The 25,590-nt window shown below is 44.9% G+C and overlaps 1 protein-coding gene across 1 annotated transcript; it reads left to right on the top strand.

The window, feature by feature from the left end:
• Window positions 1–229: 229 nt before the first annotated feature.
• Window positions 230–25,307, top strand: GNAT1 (G protein subunit alpha transducin 1). The gene is made up of 9 exons (XM_077451530.1): window positions 230–493; window positions 8,290–8,332; window positions 10,113–10,254; window positions 11,242–11,399; window positions 15,823–15,951; window positions 16,230–16,359; window positions 19,496–19,649; window positions 21,064–21,258; window positions 24,330–25,307. Exons 1-8 carry the CDS (start codon window positions 388–390, stop codon window positions 21,252–21,254), a joined length of 1,053 nt encoding a protein of 350 aa, XP_077307656.1. The 5' UTR covers window positions 230–387; the 3' UTR covers window positions 21,255–21,258; window positions 24,330–25,307.
• Window positions 25,308–25,590: the final 283 nt, after the last annotated feature.

The raw sequence follows: 25,590 nt of genomic DNA, 5'->3' as shown, positions 1-25,590 counted from the left end.
GATGGCTCAATGTAAGTCTCCCGGACTCAGCGTATACAGAGTATTAAGATAAACCTCTTCGCTGGATCAGGATATCTATCTGTCCGGGGTTAGACACTTCAGCTGAGCTCAGCAACACCCACACCTTATCGAGCCCCCTTACCTGTCCTTGGCTCCCATAGGCCGGACAGGGTCATGTGACCACCCGTGGCTGTAAAATCCTGGTGGGAATTAGAGAAGATGAGATTTGGGAGAAGGGCAGGACTCATTCCTCCGGTAGCCCTAGCGGTAGTCAGACAGGCAGTTCGCTAACTGCGACTCCCGTCCCCCTTAAGGAGGGCTGCCCATCTTTATCCGGAGGAAAGTCCTTGGTGCGTCTTACTCCCCCCCCTCTATTGATACAGGAAGATGGGAGCCGGGGCCAGCGCCGAGGAAAAGCATTCCCGGGAACTAGAGAAGAAACTGAAGGACGATGCCGAAAAGGATGCCAGGACTGTCAAACTGCTCCTACTGGGTAAGACGTAGAATTGGATTATAATGAAGGAAATTGGGGGACATATCGATACTGGAGATCCCAAACAAACCCAAGGCCAAATAATATTATCATCAATATAGACAGCATTGACCACATGGGATAAAAAATCATCTATAAAGGAAAGCTATCCTTCTGGTAAAAGGAAAGTTAGTGAGATTGGGTGGGCGAAGGTTCAATTGGTTCGTTGTAGCAACATCCAGTCATTCAAAAAGATTTCAATGTGACTCAATGGAGGAGGGAAAGTAAGGGGACTGCAGATGCAGCCAATCACATTTCAACTTTGGTTTTCCTATTGCGGTTGAGGGAAAGATAAAAAAAAAATGTTTTGGTTGTTATTGGTATTAAGAATCTTCCTTTCACTGCAGATTTCACAGCTCCACACAAACACAAATCTAAAAATATTTATTCTAATTATAGAACATATCCTGCATGTAGGAAATAGTGTGCAACTACTATGGGGCCCTTTTATGTCCCTTGTGTATGTAGCAATGGTAGACCATGCAACTACTATGGGGCCCCTTTATGTCCTTTGTGTATGTAGCAATGGCAGATCATGCAACTACTATGGGGCCCCTTTATGTCCTTTGTGTATGTAGCAATGGCAGATCATGCAACTACTATGGGGCCCCTTTATGTCCTTTGTGTATGTAGCAATGGCAGATCATGCAACTACTATGGGGCCCCTTTATGTCCTTTGTGTATGTAGCAATGGCAGATCATGCAACTACTATGGGGCCTCTTTATGTCCTTTGTGTATGTAGCAATTGCAGACCATGCAACTACTATGGGGCCCCTTTATGTCCTTTGTGTATGTAGCAATGGCAGACCATGCAACTACTATGGGGCCCCTTTATGTCCTTTGTGTATGTAGCAATGGCAGATCATGCAACTACTACGGGGCCCCTTTATGTCCTTTGTGTATGTAGCAATGGCAGATCATGCAACTACTATGGGGCCCCTTTATGTCCTTTGTGTATGTAGCAATGGCAGATCATGCAACTACTACGGGGCCCCTTTATGTCCTTTGTGTATGTAGCAATGGCAGATCATGCAACTACTATGGGGCCCCTTTATGTCCTTTGTGTATGTAGCAATGGCAGACCAGGCAACTACTATGGGGCCTCATTTATGTTCTTTTGTGTACATAGTAATGGCAGATAATGCATTACTATGGGCCCCCCTTTATGTCCTTTGTGTATGTAGCAATTGCAGGCCATGCAACTACTATGGGGCCCACTTTATGTTCTTTTGTGTATGTAGTAATGGCAGACAATGCAATTACTATGGGGCCCCCTTTATGTCCTTTGCGTATGTAGCAATTGCAGACCATGCAACTACTATGGGTCTCCCTTTATGTTCTTTGTTTAAGTAGCAATAGTAAACCATGCAGCTACCAAGGGGCTCGCTTTATAACAATGATTTTTGAAGGTAGTAGCAGCATCTGGCAAATACATTTGGACAAATAGAACTGTAGATAGTTGGGAATTGATGGTTTTTTAAAATGGGGGTCCATACACATAGTTGGGACCCTGTTGCCCCAGCTTACCATGTAAATATTATTGGCTCTTGCCTTGGGGAAATACTGTATGTTGCCCATGCTGCTATAGAGGGACTAATGGGGTCATGCCAAGGGAAAGCTATGGTCCTCATAGCCCCTTTATGGATGGGATGGATCTATCAACAGACTGTAGGGCCACTGTGAATCCCCCGTGGGGTTTCTATAGCCAGGAGCCACCCTGAGAGGCCATGTTCATGTCCACTTAAGCAGGACTTGTCCTTGAAGGGGGCCATGTCCTACACTGCCAATATCGACTCAAGCAGAACAATTCTGTCCTTCAAGGAATTAGCTGAATATTTTTATGGGCAGCGGCGTCGCTAGGGGCTGGCTTTTGGGGCTATAGCCCTGAATCTGGGGCCCATAGCCCCAAATCTCTGCAGGGGACCCCAAGGGGAGGGGAGGCTCTCTAGGGACCCTGATTTTAAGGGGGAAGCTCTCGGAGGATCCTGCTTTAAGGGGGAGGCTCTCTGCGGACCCTGATGCAAGGAGGAGGCTCTTTGGGAACCCTAATGTAAGGGGGGCTCACCCTGATATAAGTGGGGAACTCTCTGGGGACCCTGATGCAAGGGGGAGGTTCTCTGGGGAATCTGATTTAAGGAGGAGGCTCTCTGGGGACCCTGGTGTAAGGCGGGCCTCTCTGGGGACCTTGATGTAAGGGGGGGCTTTCTAGGGACTCTGATGTAAGGAGGGGATCTCTGGGGACCCTGATGTAAGTGGGGGGCTCTATGGGGACCCTGATGCAAGGGGGAGGCTCTCTGAGGCCTCTGATGTAAGGAGGAGGCTCTCTGGGGACCCTGGTGTAAGGGGGAGGCTCTCTGGGGACTCTGATGTTAGGAGGAGGCTCTCTGGGGACCCTAGTGTAAGGGGGCCTCTCTGGGGACCCTGATGTAAGTGGGGGGGAGCTCTCTGGGGATATATACACACACGTATATTACTGTATATACATGTGTATGCCCGCCCAAGCGTATGACTTTCTTTACTATGCTGCTATGGGCTCTAGCCCCGGATCTTTTGTAGACCTAGCAACGCCCCTGTCTATGGGGAAAACATTTTTTTTAATTTTTTGCTTCTAAATAAAAATCTGCATTTAGAACCTAAAAAGAAAGGAGATGAATATTTCCACCCTGACACTTTCACTGCATTGCATCACCTAATAGAAAATGCAGCGATGTCTCCTGTAGCTGGTCTGAGATCTGGGTTTAGAATGGTAATCCCTCGAAGGTTTTACAAACAGATTAAGGGCAGACACATCTCTTCCATTTTAATGTTAGGGAACTGCCACCTTCAGGACGGTAATCTGATAGTATTAATGTTAATGCCATTTGGTAGCTGAAATAACAGCAGACGGTAATGATGGCGGATTTGATGTCCACAGACAGAAACGGACTCACAGTTACGAGTTTCGATATCTGTAAGATTTTAGACATTTATAAGAATGAATAAAGTAAAGTAACTACTTTCCGACCCCCCAACAAATTTGTTTCTTACATTGGTGATCAGTGAGAAGAATGTTCCTTACATTGGTGATCAGTGAGAAGAATGTTCCTTACATTGGTGATCAGTGAGAAGAATGTTCCTTACATTGGTGATCAGTGAGAAGAATGTTCCTTACATTGGTGATCAGTGAGAAGAATGTCCCTTACATTGGTGATCAGTGGGAAGAATGTTCCTTACATTGGTGATCAGTGGGAAGAATGTTCCTTACATTGGGGGGTCAGTGGGAAGAATGTCCCTTACATTGGTGATCAGTGGGAAGAATGTCCCTTACATTGGTGATCAGCGGGAAGAATGTTCCTTACATTGGTGATCAGTGAGAAGAATGATCCTTACATTGGTGATCAGTGAGAAGAATGTTCCTTACATTGGTGATCAGTGAGAAGAATGTTCCTTACATTGGTGGTCAGTGGGAAGAATGTTCCTTACATTGGTGATCAGTGAGAAGAATGTTCCTTACATTGGTGATCGGTGAGAAGAATGATCCTTACATTGGTGATCAGTGAGAAGAATGTTCCTTACATTGGTGATCAGTGGGAAGAATGTTCCTTACATTGGTGATCAGTGAGAAGAATGTTCCTTACATTGGTGATCAGTGAGAAGAATGTTCCTTACATTGGTGATCAGTGGGAAGAATGCTCCTTACATTGGTGATCAGTGAGAAGAATGTTCCTTACATTGGTGGTCAGTGGGAAGAATGTTCCTTACATTGGTGATCAGTGAGAAGAATGTTCCTTACATTGGTGATCAGTGAGAAGAATGTTCCTTACATTGGTGATCAGTGAGAAGAATGTTCCTTACATTGGTGATCAGTGAGAAGAATGTTCCTTACATTGGTGATCAGTGAGAAGAATGTCCCTTACATTGATGATCAGTGGGAAGAATGTTCCTTACATTGGTGATCAGTGAGAAGAATGTTCCTTACATTGGTGATCAGTGAGAAGAATGTTCCTTACATTGGTGATCAGTGGGAAGAATGTTCCTTACATTGGTGATCAGTGAGAAGAATGTTCCTTACATTGGTGATCAGTGAGAAGAATGTTCCTTACATTGGTGATCGGTGGGAAGAATGTTCTTTACATTGGTGATCAGTGGGAAGAATGTTCCTTACATTGGGGATCAGTGAGAAGAATGTTCCTTACATTGGTGATCAGTGAGAAGAATGTTCCTTACATTGGTGATCAGTGAGAAGAATGTTCCTTACATTGGTGATCAGTGAGAAGAATGTTCCTTACATTGGTGATCAGTGGGAAGAACGTTCCTTACATTGGTGATCAGTGAGAAGAATGTTCCTTACATTGGTGATCAGTGAGAAGAATGTTCCTTACATTGGTGATCAGTGGGAAGAATGTTCCTTACATTGGTGATCAGTGAGAAGAATGTTCCTTACATTGGTGATCAGTGAGAAGAATGTTCCTTACATTGGTGATCAGTGAGAAGAATGTTCCTTACATTGGTGATCAGTGAGAAGAATGTTCCTTACATTGGTGATCAGTGGGAAGAACGTTCCTTACATTGGTGATCAGTGAGAAGAATGTTCCTTACATTGGTGATCAGTGGGAAGAATGTTCCTTACATTGGTGATCAGTGGGAAGAATGATCCTTACATTGGTGATCAGTGAGAAGAATGTTCCTTACATTGGTGATCAGTGGGAAGAATGTTCCTTACATTGGTGATCAGTGAGAAGAATGTTCCTTACATTGGTGATCAGTGGGAAGAACGTTCCTTACATTGGTGATCAGTGGGAAGAACGTTCCTTACATTGGTGATCAGTGAGAAGAATGTTCCTTACATTGGTGATCAGTGGGAAGGTGGGAGGTCAATCAGCCACAGCTCAAGGAACCCCAAACAACTTCTTCAGGAACTCTGGATGAGAATGGCTGTTGTAATGTGGACATCTTAACAGACAATCTGACGCTGGGTGTGTCAGTATCCTTCATTGTGGTGTTATACATATAATCTATATACAGTATATATACAGTTATGTACACAATACGTTCACTTGTAGTTCTAACTCTGACCAGCTAACAGCAGTGCCCTGAACGGGACGTTAGCAGTTGTGGGAGATGAATGCGCTGATCCAGCTATAGCTCCTCTATCCCATTAAACCTGCTCTGCCCTTGGGAGGAGAAGCTTATAGCGAACACCTTGAGTGCAAGGTCAGGGGCCTAATCCCAACTGGACACATCTTCATATGGAAAGTACGGAGATATACGCTCTCAGATATTATAGTTATTGGGTATGGTCCATTCTGAGGAACACAGATTTTTAGAACTTTTGGTATGCTCGTTCTTTCTGATGTCCGCTATTTATAAACACTTTTGAGGCACCAAAAAATTTATTCTTTGTTCATATATATTGCAATATATGTTTAACTGTGTCAAAGTGATCCCTCTCTGGCCAACTGTGTCAAAGTGATCCCTCTCCGGCCAACTGTGTCAAAGCGGTCCCTTTCTGGCCAACTGTGTCAAAGTGATCCCTTTCTGGCCAACTGTGTCAAAGTGATCCCTTTCTGGCCAACTGTGTCAAAGTGATCCCTTTCTGGCCAACTGTGTCAAACTGATCTCTATCTGGCCAACTGTGTCAAACTGATCCCTATCTGGCCAACTGTGTCAAAGTGATCTGTTTCTGACCAGCTGTGTCAAACTGATCCCTCTCTGGGTAAACTGTGTCAAAGTGATCTGTTTCTTACCAACTGTGTCAAACGGATCCCTCTCTGGCCAACTGTGTCAAAGTGATCCCTCTCTGGCCAACTGTGTCAAAGTGATCCCTTTCTGGCCAACTGTGTCAAACTGATCCCTATCTGGCCAACTGTGTCAAACTGATCCCTATCTGGCCAACTGTGCCAAAGTGATCCCTCTCTGCCCAACTATGTCAAAGTGATCCCTATTTGGCCAACTGTGTCAAAGTGATCTGTTTCTGACCTACTGAGTCAAACTGAACCCTCTCTGGCCAACTGTGTCAAAGTGATCCCTATCTGGCCAACTGTGTCAAAGTGATCTGTTTCTGACCAACTGTGTCACACTGATCCCTCTCTGGCCAACTGTGTCAAAGCGGTCCCTTTCTGGCTAACTGTGTCAAAGTGATCCCTTTCTGGCCAACTGTGTCAAACTGATCCCTATCTAGCCAACTGTGTCAAACTGATCCCTATCTGGCCAACTGTGCCAAAGTGATCCCTCTCTGCCCAACTATGTCAAAGTGATCCCTATTTGGCCAACTGTGTCAAAGTGATCTGTTTCTGACCTACTGAGTCAAACTGAACCCTCTCTGGCCAACTGTGTCAAAGTGATCTGTTTCTGACCAACTGTGTCACACTGATCCCTCTCTGGCCAACTGTGTCAAAGCGGTCCCTTTCTGGCTAACTGTGTCAAAGTGATCCCTATTTGGCCAACTGTGTCAAAGTGATCTGTTTCTGACCTACTGAGTCAAACTGAACCCTCTCTGGCCAACTGTGTCAAAGTGATCTGTTTCTGACCAACTGTGTCACACTGATCCCTCTCTGGCCAACTGTGTCAAAGCGGTCCCTTTCTGGCTAACTGTGTCAAACTGATCCCTATCTAGCCAACTATGTCAAAGTGATCCCTATCTGGCCAACTGTGTCAAAGTGATCTGTTTCTGACCTACTGAGTCAAACTGATCCCTCTCTGGCCAACAACATCACAGTGATCCCTCTCTGGCCAACTGTGTCAAAGTTATTAGTGGATTCTTTGAGGGCTTTCCCTTCAAGTATATTTAAAGGTTGTATATGTGTTGCCTCTACTGTAGATTAAAATAATAACGACCAAACATACGAGTTGTAGGAGATTTGATACTTTATCCACTTGCTGCCAAATCTCGTGCATGTACATGACTGACTTCAAGTGGTTATGCCGAGTTTATAGCTGTCAGTCATAACGCCGGTATTGTTTTCTTCATCAGCATACAGTGTGAAAGAAAACCTAGTAGCTAATTTGCTTCTGGATTGCTTTTACAGGGGGTAAAAGGGGGTCATCCCTCCCACCTGCTGCCCTCTTCGAGGGGGTCCTGATCTGGCAGTTGCTCCGGCTTACAATAGAGATGTTCAGAGACCGTCTCTGATCACCTCCATGATCTAGAAGACCAGAAGCGCCAGGCATCTTCATCCCTTCTGGTTAGGACAGGTGTAAACACTGCCATTTTTTTCAGGAGAGCATGAGATCAGTGTACTGGGGGGGAGGGGGGGGGAATTTCAGCAAGGGGGCAGATTTTTCCTGGGAGGAGGGAGAATTTATTAGGGGGTAAGCATGCAGATTAGTGCTCTTTTTTTTTGGGGGGGGGGGTTTGCTAACGCATAACATCTTGGGGTGGGGGGGGGGCGCAGTTTTTCATTTTCACCCTGGGTTATAGATGGCCTTGTCCTGGCACTGGGCACCTGCAATTCTCACTGGCATCATCTTTAACATTGGAACCCATCAATTCAAGATAATGGAAGACCCCCCCCACTGGGGATGTTTATTTGCAGGGGACAGATCCTTAAAATGGGGACGGACGGCCATCATGCTTAATGCACCGCTTCTTGTATGTTCCTGCGCTCATCATGTGAGAGTAATGTATGCAGATCAACATCAAATGTCATGCAGTGACACATTCTCCCTTCAGAGGTCAAATCATACAAAAATATAAAATGTCATTTAAAAAAGTTATGTATTATTTGTATGGAAAAAAGATAAAGCTGACCATTATCAACATTCTGTGTTCTTACAGGAGCTGGTGAGTCCGGAAAGAGCACCATTGTAAAGCAGATGAAGTAAGTTTACGGTTTACATATTTCAGCACTTTAGGAGTCCTTATGGTATATACCGTATCTCACAAAAGTAAGTACACCCCTCACATTTTTGTAATTTTTTTCTTCTCTCTTTTCATGTGACAACACTGAAGAAATGACACTTGTCTACAATGTAAAGTAGTGAGTGTACAGCTTGTATAACAGTGTAAATTTCCTGTCCCCTCAAAATAACTCAACACACAGCCATTAATGTCTAAACCGCTGGCAACAAAAGTCAGTACACCCCTAAGTGAAAATGTCCAAATTGGGCCCAATTAGCCATTTTCTCTCCCCGGTGTCATCTGACTCGTTAGTGTTACAAGGTGTGAATGGGGGCAGGTTTGTTAAATTTGGTGTTATCGCTCTCACTCTCTCATACTGGTCACTGGAAGTTCAACATGGCACCTCATGGCAAAGAACTCTCTGAGGATCTGAAAAAAATAATTCTTGCTCTACATAAAGATGGTCTAAGGTATAAGAAGATTGTCAAGTCCCTGAAACTGAGCTGCAGCACGATGGCCAAGACCATACAGCGGTATAACAGGACAGGTTCCCCTCAGAACAGGCCTCGCCATGGTCCACCAAAGAAGTTGAGGTCACGTGCTCAGCATCATATCCAGAGGTTGTCTTTGGGAAATAGATGTATGAGTGCTGCCAGCATTGCTGCAGAGGTTGTAGGGGTGGGGGGGTCAGCCTGTCAGTGCTCAGACCATACGCTGCACACTGCATCAAATTGGTCTGCATGACTGTCATCCCAGAAGGAAGCCTCTTCTAAAGATGATGCACAAGAAAGACCACAAACAGTTTGCTGAAGACAAGCAGACTAAGGAGATGGATTACTGGAACCATGTCCTGTGGTCTGATGAGACCAAGATAAACGTATTTGGTGTCAGATGGTGACAAGCGTGTGTGGGGGCAACCAGGTGAGGAGGACAAAGACAAGTGTGTCTTGTCTACAGTCAGGCATGGTGGTGGGGGTGTCATGGTCTGGGGCTGCATGAGTGCTGCCGGCACTGGGGGGCTACAGATCATTGAGGGAACCATGAATGCCAACATGTACTGTGACATACTGAAGCAGAGCATGATCCCCTCCCTTCAGAGACTGGGCCGCAGGGCAGTATTCCAACATGATAACCACCCCAAACACACCTCCAAGACCACCACTGCCTTGCTAAAGAAGCTGAGGGTAAAGATGATGGACTGGCCAAGCATGTCTCCAGACCTAAACCCTATTGATCATCTGTGGGACATCCTCAAATGGAAGGTGGAGGAGCGCAAGGTCTCCAACATCCACCAGCTCTGTGATGTCATCATGGAGGAGGGGAAGAGGACTCCAGTGGTGACCTGTGAAGCTCTGGTGACCTCCATGCCCAAGAGGGTGAAGGCAGTGCTGGAAAATAATGGCGGCCACACAAAATATTGACACTTTGGGCCCAATTTGGACATTTTCACTTAGGGGTGTACTGACTTTTGTTGCCAGCGGTTTAGACATTAATGGCTGTGTGTTGAGTTATTTTGAGGGGACAGGAAATTGACACTGTTATACAAGCTGTACACTCACTACTTTACATTGTAGACAAGTGTCATTTCTTCAGTGTTGTCACATGAAAAGATAGAAGAAAAGATTTACAGAAATGTGAGGGGTGTACTGACTTTTGTGAGATACGATAATTCATTGATCTGTCATTATTTATATGCAGTATTTTCATGTTATGTAAATCATGCAAGATGTTGAATATTCATTTCTTACCTTTTATTCTAGAATTATTCACCAGGATGGTTATTCCCTTGAAGAATGTCTGGAGTTTATTACCATTATTTACGGAAACACCGTCCAGTCCATGCTCGCCATCGTAAAAGCCATGAATACACTGAATATCCAGTTCGGTGACCCTGCACGACAGGTGGGGGGCGCTATACACACTCAATATCCATAGACTCATCCAACTTTACTCCATCACTCGGTCCCTGATCAGAATGTGTACTGGAGGTATCACTCATGTTAGCACTCAATACCCTTTAAGCGATTTTCAATGTGGACCCCCGGGGGGGGGGGGCCTTGAAGCAGGGCTGGTGCAAGGATTTTTGACACCCTAGGCGAAACCTAATTTTGCCGCCCCCCCCCCCTGGCTCCACCCCTGACTCCACCCCCTTTCCTCTGCCCATGTATACAACACCTTTTTAATGAAGAGCCCATCGACGCAGCCTCACCAGCGCCCATCGACGCAGCCTCACCAGCGCCCATCAATGCAGCCTACCAATGCCCATCAATGAATGTTTACTTTGCTTCCATTCATTCGGGAGTCGGGCTGCACCTCTGACACTATGTGCGAAGGTGGCTGCCTGCTGATGCTGAGACTTAGTTGCTTGCTGCAGAGAGTAAAGAGTAGGAACACCAATGGCCCAGGGGCCCCCCAGGCAGAAGTGCGCCCTAGACGGCTGCCTAGTTTGCCTAGTGGTAGCACTGGCCCTGCCTTGAAGCCATCTATGAAGCAATGTTTGCATGTACTGCCATCCTGTAGTGCAGGAATATGCAATTAGCGGACCTCCAGCTGTTGCAGAACTACAAGTCCCATGAGGCATAGCAAGACTCTGACAGCAACAAGCATGACAACCAGAGGCAGAGGCATTATGGGACTTGTAGTTTTGCAACAGCTGGTCCACTAATTGCAGATCCCTGCTGTAGTGCCTATAGTCATGTTCCAGGATCTTCCATTTGTTTCCTATTACAAGCCATGTTAGAAGGAGTGATTTACTTTTTTCTTTAGCTGGTGTCATAATAACATTATATAACATTTTTTACAAGGAGACATAAAGTATCAACATATATAAAGATATTCTGCGATAATCGGTGTAGATCCTCCTGCTGATGACCGTTTCTTCCCTTCCAGGACGATGCCCGCAAGCTATCGCATCTGTCAGACACCATTGATGAGGGCACTATGCCCAAGGAGATGTCAGACATCATCGGGCGCCTGTGGAAAGACACGGGCATTCAGGCGTGCTTTGACCGCGCATCCGAATATCAGCTCAACGACTCGGCGGGATAGTAAGAAACCCTTATATTGTGTCATCTGTTTTTAGATTCTATATTATATGGCTGTGACCACAGCCGGGACAAGGGGTGGGCAGAAGGTGCGGCTGCTCTGGGCGCAGGGTGTATTGTAGAGATAGGGGCGCTGCAAGTTCCTTCTACTATAAGGCTGACAGGAGTAGTGACAGCGGCATCACTACTTCTGTCAGACCAGCGCTGGAAACAGCAGAGGGAGGAGAGGAGAGAGCTGGGAGGAGGTGCAGGCTGCGCTCTCTCTCCCCCTTCTCCTCATAAGCTTGTTTTTTTTTTTTTGAAAAGCCAGTGGTGTGTGAAACACACCCAAACACTCTATCAGCTCAACGACTCGGCTGGATAGTAAGAAAGTCTTATAATGTGTTATCTGTTTTTATATTCTATGTCATATGGCTGTGACCACAGCCGGGACAAGGGGTGGGCAGAAGGTGCGGCTGCCCTGGGCGCAGGGTGTATTGTAGAGATAGGGGCGCTGCAAGCTCCTTCTACTGTAGGAGAGAGCTGGGAGGAGGTGCAGGCTGTGCTCTCTCTCCCCCTTCTCCCCCTTCTCCTCATAAGCTTTTTTTTTTTTTTTTTTTTGAAAAGCCAGTGGTGTGTGAAACACACCCAAAAACTCCACCCGGTGCCGAAAAAAAGTGCACACACATAAAGAGTGACAAAAAAAAGTGAAACGGGTGTTACACTGTCCTCCACCAGGAAGGACCTTACCCTCATCCCCCGGGGCGTGAGGCTCCAGACGGGGACTGAGGTACTCACTTGGTCCATCTGGCTGAAACCAGCCAGACCCCTTTCTCTGGAGGGTCTGCCGAAACAGAACCACCCAAGTACTTGGTGGGGCTCCCCCGAAGGAAGACCCCATGAGAGAGGGTGAACCAAGCCAAACGGCCATGTCCACCCCCATCCCAAGACGTTCAGGGCAGGCCCGAGGACCCACACCCTACTAATCGCACAGTGACAATAAGCTTGTACATTAGGAAAAAGGGTGGGGGGGTGCGATTTGCCATCTTTGCCCTGACTGTGACCCCCCCCCATTGGGAAGAGGTTTCTTTCACCTCTTGTCCCAGTGATGGTGATCACCAAAACTGGAGATCCAACGGCTGGTTTTGGGCAGAGTAGAGGATCACAACCTTAGTTCTGTGTTCCCATTGGGGGAAATGCGCCCCACTTCCTGTATGCTGACAGGGGACAGGAGGAGGAGTCACAACAACCCGCAGCTCCTTCTTCCTGCTCCGTTGGTCACTGCCCTATTCTTAGCGTGTAATAATACATAGAGGTCATATTATTGTCATTATACATTGTTACATAGTAGGTGAGGTCAGGCATGTACTGGCCATTGGAACTACCGGGAGTTTCCCGGTGGGCCGATGGCTCAGTGGGCCACTCTGATGTAAGGGGGCTGGTGATGGGCCACTCTGATGTAAGGGGGTGCTGAAGGGACACTCTGATGTAAGGGGGTGCTGATGGGACACTCTGACGTAAGGGGGTGCTGATGGGACACTCTGACGTAAGGGGGTGCTGATGGGACACTCTGACGTAAGGGGGTGCTGATGGGACACTCTGATGTAAGGGAGTGCTGATGGGACACTCAAAATGTAAGTGGGCCGGTCTGGATAAAGTCCAGGGCCACATTTCTGTCCCAGTCCAGCCCTGGGTGAGGTTGAAAAAAGACACAAGTCCATCAAGTCCAACTTATGTGTGTGAATATATTTCAGTATTACATTGTATATCCCTGTATACATACTTTATTCACACTGGTGATTGTTAAAGCTGAACTCTAGGCAGATATAAAAGAAAATAATGTATGCAGCTCAGTATTTAGTAATACATCCCTAACTATATTTTTAATGCAAGAATCTAATCTGATATCAGCCCCTTGCAGTCCCTGTACAGCAAAACTTAGACCGGGAGATGCAGAAGCAGCACAACGAGCTAGTCAGTTGGGCTGCAATGCTCAAGTGCTAACAAAAGCCATACTGATAGGAGGAGAGAGCAGAATGACAGGAAGATAAGCTACTCAGTCTGCTGCTTCTCCTTTCACTGTCCAGTCACAGTCTGGGGGAGGCACAAGACCTGTAGGTGTTAGTAAACTAAAGCAGGGAAAAAAATCGGGTCTTCAGCCCTGACAAACAGGTCTATGCTGTGTGGTAGAACTGTGTATATCTTAGGAATGGATGGGCATAAATACAAATAAATACAAATCCTTTGTCCGGTAAGACAGCTCCAATTTATGCACTCCATCTGTTTTTAGCTTTTGCATTGAGTTCAGCCTTAAAAAAAAAAAAAATATGTGTTTCCCTAAACACCCCAAAACCCGTCGGGTTTCTGCTTGGCATGAGCAAATTATTTAGCAAATCTAGTTACTTCAGACATTATAGCAGCCATTCTCAGCCCGGGTTCCATGGAACCCTAGGATTCCTCCAGAGGTGGCTGGAGGTTCCCTGAGCTGTAGATGGTTGACCTCCCATCTGATGGTTCCTACATCCTTCCAGATTTAATGCCACTTGGCAAAGCCAGCAAGATGACACTAATAAAGGGCAATTCTTCCCATCGACCATTAATGTGAGGGGCATGCTCCAAAAGACCCAAGAATATATTTTGGCAGGTGTTCCCTGAGGCCTGAAAATTATTTCCAGGGTTCCTTTGGGGGTTGAAAAAGGCTGAATTAGAGGTTCAGAAGTTTACATTGTCAATCTGATGTGAACCTCTACATCAGCCAGCGATGCTTGACTTTGTCTCATGGCCTCCATATATCACCCTAGAAATCACAGTCTACAGCTAGAGAGGTTGAATGTTCCTCCTGACTAGGGATGAGCTCGGTGTTCGACTCGAACATCGGCCGCTCGTCTGTTCGGCAAATTCAGAACTTTGTGGACCGTTCGCACCAAATTTGTGTGGCACGAACGGCCCACAATGCACTACGCCATCGCAGTGCATTGCTGGCTCATGATTGGCCAAGCATTCACTGTGACCCAGCATGCTTGGCCAATCACAGCGCCGGCAGCGAGGAGAGCCATAATTGGCCACAGGCAGGATGCCTGTGGCCAATTATAGCTCAGGGGGTTTAGTACACGCCCCACACTATATAAGGCTGCCAGCGCGGCGGCCTTGTGTAGTGTGTTCCGGCGTGCAGGGAAAGAGCAAGATAGGCAGGGGCAGTGTGTTCTTTTCTCATGTATCTTAAAGTTAAAGTGGGTGTTGTGTGCCTCCAGCACAGTATACACCTGTATCTACCTTTTATTGCTGGTGTTCTATAATAAAGGCATCTGCAGGAGTCAGTGGGTGTTGTGTGCCTCCTGCACAGTATACACCTGTATATACCCTTTATTGCTGGTGTTCTCTAATACAGGCATCTGCAGGAGTTAGTGGATGTTGTGTGCCTCCAGCACAGTATACACCTGTACCTACCCTTTATTGCTGGTGTTCTATAATAACGCCATCTGCAGGAGTTAGTGGGTGTTGTGTGCCTCCTGCACAGTATACACCTGTATCTACCCTTTATTGCTGGTGTTCTCTAATACAGCCATCTGCAGGAGTTAGTGGATGTTGTGTGCCTCCAGCACAGTATACACCTGTATCTACCCTTTATTGCTGGTGCTCTATAATAACGCCATCTGCAGGAGTTAGTGGGTGTTGTGTGCCTCCAGCACAGTATACACCTGTATCTACCCTTTATTGCTGGTGTTCTCTAATACAGCCATCTGCAGGAGTTAGTGGGTGTTGTGTGCCTCCAGCACAGTATACACCTGTAGCTACCCTTTATTGCTGGTGTTCTCTAATACAGCCATCTGCAGGAGTTAGTGGGTGTTGTGTGCCTCCAGCACAGTATACACCTGTATCTACCCTTTATTGCTGGTGTTCTCTAATACAGCCATCTGCAGGAGTTAGTGGGTGTTGTGTGCCTCCAGCACAGTATACACCTGTATCTACCCTTCATTGCTGGTGTTCTCTAATGCAGGCATCTGCAGGAGTTAGTGGATGTTGTGTGCCTCCAGCACAGTATACACCTGTAGCTACCCTTTATTGCTGGTGTTCTCTAATACAGCCATCTGCAGTAGTTAGTGGGTGTTGTGTGCCTCCAGCACAGTATACACCTGTATCTACCCTTCATTGCTGGTGTTCTCTAATGCAGGCATCTGCAGGAGTTAGTGGATGTTGTGTGCCTCCAGCACAGTATACACCTGAAGATACCCCTTATTGCTGGTGTTGTCTGTTGCATATCTTGCATATTAGCCTTTAAAATTAGCACTTTTGATTTAGAACGTTTGAGTCCCATAGACTTTAATAGGGTTCTAAAGTTCATACGAATTTTAGGTCCGTTCGAAGGTTCTGGTGCGAACCGAACCGGGGGGGGGGGGGGGTGTTCGGCTCATCCCTACTCCTGACCTGTGACTTTTTTGGCTTTTAGTTACCTGAATGACCTGGAGAGACTTGTGACCCCGGGGTATGTACCCACCGAACAGGATGTGCTAAGGTCCAGAGTAAAGACCACCGGTATCATTGAGACACAATTTGGCCTCAAGGACCTCAACTTCAGGTAAAACATGTGGTTGTATGGAGTCTATACATACTGTTACCAGAGCCATTGGCCACAGGCCGGCATGTGACTTAGAGAAAGGCATCCAGGCCCTTAATGTCAAATTCCAAGATACCATGACAAGGAAATAGGAACAGATTTATTTTTCTAAAGGCTATCTATATTTTAGCTCAAAATTCTGGACGAGTGGCAGCTTTTATTTTTATATAAGACCATGGCTAGCCCTGGAAATCACGTGACATCATCACATCATCAGGTGACGTGTTGTCTATTTTCAGGATGTTTGATGTGGGAGGTCAGCGATCTGAGCGTAAGAAGTGGATTCATTGCTTTGAAGGTGTCACCTGTATCATCTTCATTGCTGCACTGAGCGCCTACGACATGGTCCTGGTGGAGGACGATGAAGTGGTGAGTGACACATCAAATCAAGTTTTTGTGTGTAGACCTGAATGACCTGGAGAGATTTGTGACCTTGGGGTATGTACCCACCGAGCACTGGACTATCTCCTTTGGCGGTGCTAGATGGCTGAAACCCAAGGTTGAAGAGTGTGGAACAGTGGTCTCCAAACTAAGGCCTGTGGGCTGGTTGCCACCTTTCGCTTGCCTTTATCCAGCCCCTTGAACATTGTTACTCTCACAGATACAAATCTCCATCCCTTCCACAGAAACCAATGATGAGACACCATGCCTTCCACTGACACCAACAATGGGACACTATTCCTCCCACTGACACCAATGATGGGGCACTATTCCTCCCACTGACACCAATGATGCGGCACTATTCCTCCCACTGACACCAACGATGGGGCACTATTCCTCGCAATCACATCAATGATGGGATAATATTCCTCCCACTGACACCAATGATGGTGCACTATTCCTTCCACTGACACCAGTGATGGTGCACTATTCCTTCAACTGACACCAACAATGGGACACTATTCCTGCCAATCACACCAATAATGGGACAATTTTCTTCCCACTTACCCAAATGAAGGGGCACGATTCCTCCCACTCACACCAATGATAGGACACTATTCCTCCCACTCACACCAATGATGGGGGAATATTCCTAGTACTCACACCAACAATGGGGTTCTAGTCCTCCCACTAACACCAACAATGCAGCACTATTCCTTCCACTAACACCAACAATGGGGCACTATTCCTCCCACTGACACCAATGATGGGGCAATATTCCTCCCACTCACACCAACAATGAGGTTCTAGTCCTTCCACTGATACCAACAATGCAGCACTGTTCCTCCGACTGGTGGTGCATTATTCCTTCCAGTAACACCAACAATGGGGCACTATTCCTCCCACTCAAACCAATGATGGGTAATATGACTCCCACTCACACCAATGATGGGGCACTATTCCTCCCACTGACACCAACAATGGGTTTCTAGTCATCCCACTGACACCAACGATGCAGCACTATTCCTCCCACCAATACCAGCAATGTCAGCTGGGGCATTCTCCGCCCCTGCTGGGCACAATCTGGTCCCACTAAGGTCTGATGGACAGTAAACTGGCTCTTTGTTTATAAGGTTTGGAGACCCCTGGTGTAGAAGATCGGTTGGTGTAGGGTCCATTTGTGGGACCTAGACTGATCGACTTTTGAGGGACCAGTTGGGGTATTTGTTCTCATGGACTTGGTGGATGGTGGGTGGGGAGTAAATTTTAAAATTTTGTGTTAAAGATCCAAAAACATTTAATTCCCACTGGTAACCAGTTACATTTCTGCACCACAGAATCTGGTGCAGCTGTGCATAGTAACCACAGGTGTGCGCAGCCTATTGCATTAGGGTGCGCACCCCAAAGCGCAAACACACTGAACCGTGTTTACTATGCTTCAGTTTGTGAATGAACACAGTGAGTGTGTTCATTTAGAAAAGAAAGGGGCTGGTAAATTACATATTGACATAATAACACAGAGTCTTTTAGGCAGAAGCCTTAGTCGTAACTACGACTAAGGCTTCTGCCGAAACGTGTCAGCGTTATTGTTTTATTGTCACTCCGATGTACCAATAAATTACACTTCAAGGACTTCAATGTTGCCGGTTCCGTTCTACAGTATGTGTCTTGTAATGTCATTGGACGCATCGAGCTCTGACACCTGTGAGTAGAGCATGTGCGAATCGTTTCATTCCAAATTCTTTTTTTAACGAATTTCGACAAAATTGTTAATTCCCAAATATACCCGAATTAACGAAAACCCATTTCATGCATTTTTCCGAACATTGGTAAATTAGAATATTCGAAAATTTGTAAATTCTTACATTCGCACACTCCTAAATTCGTAAATTCCTAAATTCCTAAATTCGTACATTCGTACACTCATATATTCGTACATTCTTACAGTCGCACACTCGTAAATTTGTACATTCACACACTCGTAAAATCGTAAATTCGCACACTCATAAATTCGTACATTCATAAATTCCTAAATTCGTACATTCATAAATTCCTAAATTCGTACATTTTTTTAATTCCGAAATCTGAAATAATAATTACCTAATAATAACTTAACTATTACTAACTATTAGATTATAGGTATTGTAATTTCCTTTCAAATTTGGCTGTCAGTTGAAGGTAACAAATACAAATTTATCAGAACTAATGGAACGTAATGAATTAATAAGAAAATAACAATAATAATAATAACAACTTTTTATTATTATTATTAATTTGTTCTGTTCCATTTGTTTAAATGCGGCATTCGTTATTTCGGATAATTCGTATCTTCGGATAAATTTGTATTCGTTACGTTCACTAACAGCCAAATTTGAAAGGAAATTACAATACCTATACCTAATTTAATAGGTAGTTACTATTTCAGATTTTCGAATTTTCCGAATTTAGAATCTCCAAATTTCAGAATTTTCGAATTTACGAATGTACGAATGTATGAATTTACAAATATGTGAATTTTCGAATTTACAAATTAAAGAATGTACAAATTAAAGAATGTACGAATTTATGAATTTACGAATTTACGAATGTACAAATTTATGAATTTACGAATTAAGAATTTACAAATTTACAAATGTATGAATTTACGAATGTACAAATTAAAGAATGTACGAATTTATGAATTTACGAATTTACGAATGTACAAATTTATGAATGTACTAATTTATGAATGTATGAATTTACAAATGTACAAATTTATGAATGTACTAATTTCTGAATGTATGAATTTACGAAATAAGAATTTACAAATTTACAAATGTACGGATTTTACAAATGTACGAATTTACAAATTTACAAATGTACAAATTTCCGAATGTACAAATTTACAAATTTATGAATGTACGAATTTACAAATTGCGATCGTAACGAATGACCCAAAAATGAAAAAAAAAGAAAAAGAATGAAACTAACACAAACAAATTTTTGCCCAGTGCACATGTCTACCTGTGAGTGGATCTGGTGTATGGATTGGGTTGTCCCTGCAGAGAGCGCTGTTGCCTGTCTATCTTTCTTCCAGGAGTACCCCAGCCCCTTATAGATCCCTTATGCTTTTCTCTCTCTGCAGAACCGAATGCATGAAAGTCTTCACCTTTTCAACAGTATCTGCAACCACCGTTACTTTGCCGCCACCTCCATCGTACTGTTCCTCAACAAGAAGGATGTCTTCACAGATAAGATCAAGAAGACTCACCTTAGCATCTGCTTTCCAGATTATGATGGTAAGACCCGGGAAAGTTGGGAAAAGAATCAAAGTTAAGGAAGGATAAGAAAGGATGTTTCAGGATAATAGTTTTATAAACGTATAATTGGGAAGTTCACAAGTTTGAGGGTTTGAGACCTAAGGGTCAGGCCCGTCTTTCATATTGATTGGACCCTGGGCAACACTTACCTTGGGGCCCCCCATGCAGTTTGGCTCCCCACCTGCTCTGAGACGTACAATAAATAGCAGCTAGACTCAAAATCCGTTTACTGAATCAGATCAGGCAGCTATTGCGATTGGTTGCCCAAAGTTACAGTGTATCATTACCGCTCACTGACTGGTTGCTAGAGGTTAAACTTTAAAAATTAGGTGCCCCAGGGATTTTATGGGCATGGAAGGTGAGCAAGAATGAAAAAGAGTAATATTGTAAAAAAGTATAAGGGTAAGTATGTATATATATACGCTGCTAAGCTGTGTAGTATCTTGCTAATGAAAATTTAGCAAAAGAAAAACAGAAAAAATCATCAGCAAGCGAACCCAAAAACACTCACCTCTTTTTATAGTAGTACAAGAGGAGCTGAGTAGTACAGGAGGTTGCTAGAGGTTACAGCACACATTACGACTCACTGATTAGTTGCTAGAGGTTGCAGCACATGCTTTCTGCTTGTTGATTGGTTGTTAGAGATTACTGTGGATATGACCTTGGCATGATATACATATCAATGCCGCCGCTATTTACCTATGAATGCTGGTAATTTACATGTAAACACAGGGTCTGCAGGTGAGTCATCTATAAACAACAATATGGCAGAGCTGGGCAGCATTAGTAGAAGCACTTCACACTGAGATATCAGGACACAGCACAGGACTAAAACCTCAAGGGAAGAAGGAATTTAAACCAGGATAGTTGGCAAGTATGAGGTAGCTTCTTTGGGCCCCACAACAATGACAGGGCCCAGGGCAGTTGCCCCTTTTGCCCTGCCTTAAAAACGGCCCTGCTAAGGGTGTGTTGCTCAGGGCACTGCAGATTTTCAAAAAGACTGAGGGCATCCATGGGCACATTCTACGGTGAATTGTTGGGACATGTCTACAGGTGTGGAAAAATTATTGGTATAGTTTAAGAAGGCATGGTTAAATAATGCCTGGACTTTAAAGCTATAGACATCAAGTGACAAAGAAACAGGGAAAGACTTCTTTTCAGTCTTTGCTAGGTCACTCCCTGGTAAGGAGATTTGAGTGTTGGTACTTTAGATAACTAGCAAGGGTGCAACTATAGCCATAGTGGGCCATGCAACTGCTACGGGGGGCCCAGAAGTACAGGGTGCCCAGCACTGACTTATTACACAGTCTCGGGTAACAATAATATTCGTCAGGTGACCGTTTTTTCTTAAGCGTTAAGCCAATGCGTTTTTATTGTCATTGATATGCTGCAGGTCCCAACACCTATGAGGACGCAGGAAATTATATCAAGACACAGTTCCTGGAGCTGAACATGCAACGAGATGTAAAGGAAATCTACAGTCACATGACCTGCGCCACTGACACCGAGAACGTCAAGTTTGTGTTTGACGCGGTAACAGACATTATCATCAAAGAAAACCTAAAAGATTGTGGTCTGTTCTAAGTAGGTACGGACCTTCCAAATCATGTTACAGCTACACAGCAACCTGTATGGAAAACATATTGGCTCATATTAATAGTGTGTGAGTGGTCAGTCATAGGACATTATAGAGAAGATAGGCAGAGAGAGTCATGATGGTTCAGAAATGTCATCCTCCTGTAGGATAGTCACGTGCCTATCAGGGGAAATCCAAGATGTTCAGATTTCTCACTTCATCCACCCAGCCTTGGCCTGCAACTTCCCAAATCGCCTACTTCCAGATCACAGATCACAACGACTGGATTGGGAGTTGTCTTCTAATGTATATGGTCACCTATATATTCCTGTAGAACAATTGCGTTTCCCAAGCATATTCTGCCCTCTACTGGCCAGTGATGTTGGTGAGGTTCAGGAAAAAACAGCAGAAACATACCAAATGCTCAGAGACTATGAGGAATTAATTTCACTATAAAACATCTAAAGGACAGGCCAACATGTTTTGAGGGCTGTAGTGGGTCCCCTTCATTAGGACTTGAAGGACTTGATTAAAAGGGGCCCAACAGACCTCCATAAATGTGTTGCTTCCTTGCAAAATAAGCTCTTTATGATATCTCAACATTTGGTTTTGTATTCCTGTTTATCCATGTAACTCATGGATTCCATCCATAGCAAACTCTTGCCTACTCCTGCTCTAGAGGTTTCTTCATGTGTATGAGCTGCCAACCAGAACCATTTCACAACTTTCTTGACCACGGACTCAACCCTAAGTTTGGATCCAGCACCTCCTACTTACTTCTTTCTTACACTAATGTGGGTTCAGTAGCTGCATAGGTGCCCTGCAGAGTCCCTGCAGTCTATTGGAGTATGTGTGCTGCAGCCATGGAGGGGCGCCAACTCATCCTTCCAATGTAGACTGTCATTACCAAGGCTCCCAATAGCCTGGAGCAGGTAGAGGAACATTATTCTGCATTGCGAGTCCTGCAAGTCCCTACTCATTCTTACCAGTCTGCCAACCCAACTCATCCTTACAGTGTTGGCTGTCACTAGCAAGATTCCCAATGGTCTGGGGAAGGTAAAGGAACATTGAGTTCCATAGCCAGCCTTGCCAGTCCCAGTTCATCCTTCCAGTGTAGGCTGCTACTAGCAAAGTGTCCAATGGTTTGGGGAAGGTAGGAGAACATTGTGCTCTCTTGCCAGTCCCAACTCATCCTTCCAATGTAGGCTTACAATAGCAAGATTCCCAATGGTCTGGGGAAGGTAGAAGAACTTAGAGCTCCATTGCCAGTCCTGCCAGTCCCAACACATTCTTTCCAGTCTGCCAGTCCCAAATCATCCTTTCAATTTTAGCTGTCACTAGCAAAGATTTCCAATGGCCTAGGGAAGTTAGAAGAGTATTGAGCTCCTTTGGCAGTCCTGCAGTCCCAACTCTTCCTTACAATGTAGTATGTCACTAGAAAGAATCCCAGTGGCCTGGGGAAGGTAGATGAATGTTTAGCTCAAATTGCCAGTCCTCCAAGTCCTAACTCATCCTTCCAATGTAGACTGTCACTAGAAATTGCCCAAATGGTTTGGGGAAGGTAGAGGAACATTGACCTCCATTGCCTTTCTTGCCACTCCCAACTAATCCTTCCAATGTAGGCTGTCATCAGCAAGATTCCTAATTGTATGGGGAAGGTAGAAGAACATTCATTTCCAATGCCAGTCCTGTCAGTCCTAACTCATCCTTACAGAGTAGACTGTCACTAGCAATTACCCAATGGTCTCAGGAAAGTAGAAGAACATTGAGCTCCATTACCAGTCATGTTAGGCCCAACTCATCCATCCAATGTAGGATGTCACTAGCAAAATTGACAATAATCTAGGGAAGGTAGAAGAACATAAAGAACCTTTGCCAGTCCTGATAGCCAAACTCATACTTACCAGACTACCAGTCCCAAATAACCCTTTCAATATAGGCTGTCACCAGTAAGATTTGCAATGATCTGGAGTAGGTAGATGAACATTAAGATCCATTGCCAGTCCTGCCAGTCAATGAAGGATGACACTAGAAAGATTGCCAATGGTCTTGGGAAGGTAGAAGAACACAGAGTTCCGTTGCCAGTCCTGCTAGTCCCAACTCATTCTTACCAGTCTGCCAACCCAACTCATACTTTCAATGTTGGCTGTCACTAGCAAGATTCCCAATGGTCTGGGGAAGGTAAAGGAACATTGATTTCCATAGCCAGCCTTGCCAGTCTCAGCTCATGCTTCCAGTGTGGGCTGTTACTAGCAAGATTTCCAATGGTTCTGGGAAGGTAGAAGAACATTGTGTTCTCCTGCCAGTCCTGCCAGTCCCAACTCATCCTTCCAATGTAGGCTGCCAATAGCAAGATTCCCAATTGGCCTGGGGAAGGTAGAAGAACACAGAGCTCTAGTGCCAGTCCTGCTAGCCCCAACTCATTCTTACCAGTCCGCCAGTCCCAAATCATCCTTTCAATGTAGGCTGTCAAAAGCAAGATTAGCAATGGTCTTGGGAAGGTAGATGAACATTTAGCTCCATTGCCAGTCTTTTGAATGTAGACTGTCACTAGAAATTGCCCCAATGGTTTGGGGGAAGGTAGAAGAACATCGAGCTCCATTAACTTTCATGCCACTCCCAACTCGTCCTTCCAAAGTAGGGTGTCAATTGCAAGATTTCCAATGGTCTGGGGAAGGTAGGAAAACTTTGAGCTCCATTGCCAGTCCTGCCTATCTTAACTCATCCTTTTAAATAAGAATGTCACTAGCAAGAGTCCCAATGGTCTGGGGAAGGTAGGAGAACATTGATCTCCACTGGCTGTCCTGGTAGTGCCAACTCATCTTACCAATGTAGGTTGTCACTGACAAAATTCCAAATGGTTTGGAGAAGATAGATTAACATTGGTTGCATTACTAGTCCTGCCAGTCCCAACTCATCCTTTCCATGTAGACTGTCACTAGCAAGTTTCCCAATGGTCTGGGGGAGGTAGAACAGCATTGAACTTCATTGCTAGTCCTGCTTTATAAAGACTGTTTCTTGCATCCCATCTCTTACCTTACAATGTCCTTGTCTTTTCCTTTTTTTTTTTGTACCCCAAACAGATTGCCACAAAATTTTTACCGAGGGTTTGGACCACAAAATTCACATGCCCTTCTACCCCGATCAGCCTCTCAGCTCTGGAGCACCGTGCCCTGCCTCTCAGAAGACCTGAGAAGAGACGCAGACCCTGTTAAAAACTGTTTTGATTAAACACAAAAAAAGCACAAAATCAGGGGGTGTAGATTGTGAACCCCGATACCATTTCTATTATATCTCCTCCCTACCAGCTTGTATTCCCTTCGCAGTGATTAGCTTACTAGGAAAGTGTCCGACCATTGCTAAAATCTGCACAGACTGTAGACTTTTGTTTTATTGACTGCACAATACCCTCCATGCATTCAGCAAGAAGAAATCCATAAGAAAGGCCCCGACTGTCTCAGCCGATGACATGCTGACATGCTCGGTGTTGGATGAAAATGACCAATGGTGACCGACAGATGGAGAACGGAGGAGGACTTCGCTCATCCGGAAGTTAAAAGGGGCACCTCATAGTGGGAGCTGCCAGTCTGTTGATGATGCACATTATTTTAGCAGGCTGGAAAACACCTAAAGATGTGGCCCTCTAATATTTCCTGGTGACTACCCCAGGGCGGCTATCATGGAGAACACAGGAGATTCAGTGCTTTATGTCACCCCAGTTATCTTCCCAGTCAATGGGTCTATCCCTCCAGGGTTCCCGGCTAGCACTTTAGTGCATCTTCATTGCGATTACTGTGCTAAAGAAGAAGTATTTAGGTTGTTCCCCACCTCTTAAAAATATGCAAATGATTCCAGCATTGCCCCCACATCCCCAGATCCGGTAGAAGGTTGACCACCTCAAACTTTTTAGGGTTTTTGTCTTCTATGTATTTATTTTTATAAGTAAAATGAATTACTTGTACTTTATCCCAATGCAGGGTCCACAGTCAATTGTACAGTTAGACTGTAGCTGCTCTGTACCCGGCTTATCATACAATAAATGCCGTTGTTAGGCAGAATGATGTCAGTTGATTCAAGTTTTCTTATTGGCTTTGGCCGCGGAACATTCATTCAGTTGAGCTTTAGTTATAAATATAAGACGTCTTCAAAGGGTTAGACCACCTTTACATCACCTATGTTTCTTAAAAGATGTTTCATTTCCAATTCCATGGCATACCTGTAGGTGTGCGCAACCTCTCCCCCAGCTTGTCTTAAGTGGTGACCCACCCCCAGGCTGGCCACATTGGACGTGTGGCCCCCGTCAGCTCAGGAATGAGTCCTCAAGTGTATTCTGAATCTGTGCAT

The sequence above is a fragment of the Lithobates pipiens genome, unplaced genomic scaffold (assembly GCF_037356315.1).
Source record: "Lithobates pipiens isolate NorthernLeopardFrog02 unplaced genomic scaffold, aLitPip1_a1.2 Scaffold_23, whole genome shotgun sequence".
Lineage (NCBI taxonomy): Eukaryota > Metazoa > Chordata > Amphibia > Anura > Ranidae > Lithobates > Lithobates pipiens.
This window is presented reverse-complemented; position numbering and strand designations above follow the sequence as displayed.

Excerpts from the sequence above, each read along its gene's own strand:
- GNAT1 (XM_077451530.1), top strand. The coding sequence starts at position 388 with ATGGGAGCCGGGGCCAGCGCCGAGGAAAAGCATTCCCGGGAACTAGAG. Across the intron at positions 11,400-15,822 it reads CTCAACGACTCGGCGGGATA|TTACCTGAATGACCTGGAGA; the intron begins GTAAGAAACCCT and ends TTTGGCTTTTAG. Across the intron at positions 15,952-16,229 it reads CTCAAGGACCTCAACTTCAG|GATGTTTGATGTGGGAGGTC; the intron begins GTAAAACATGTG and ends GTCTATTTTCAG.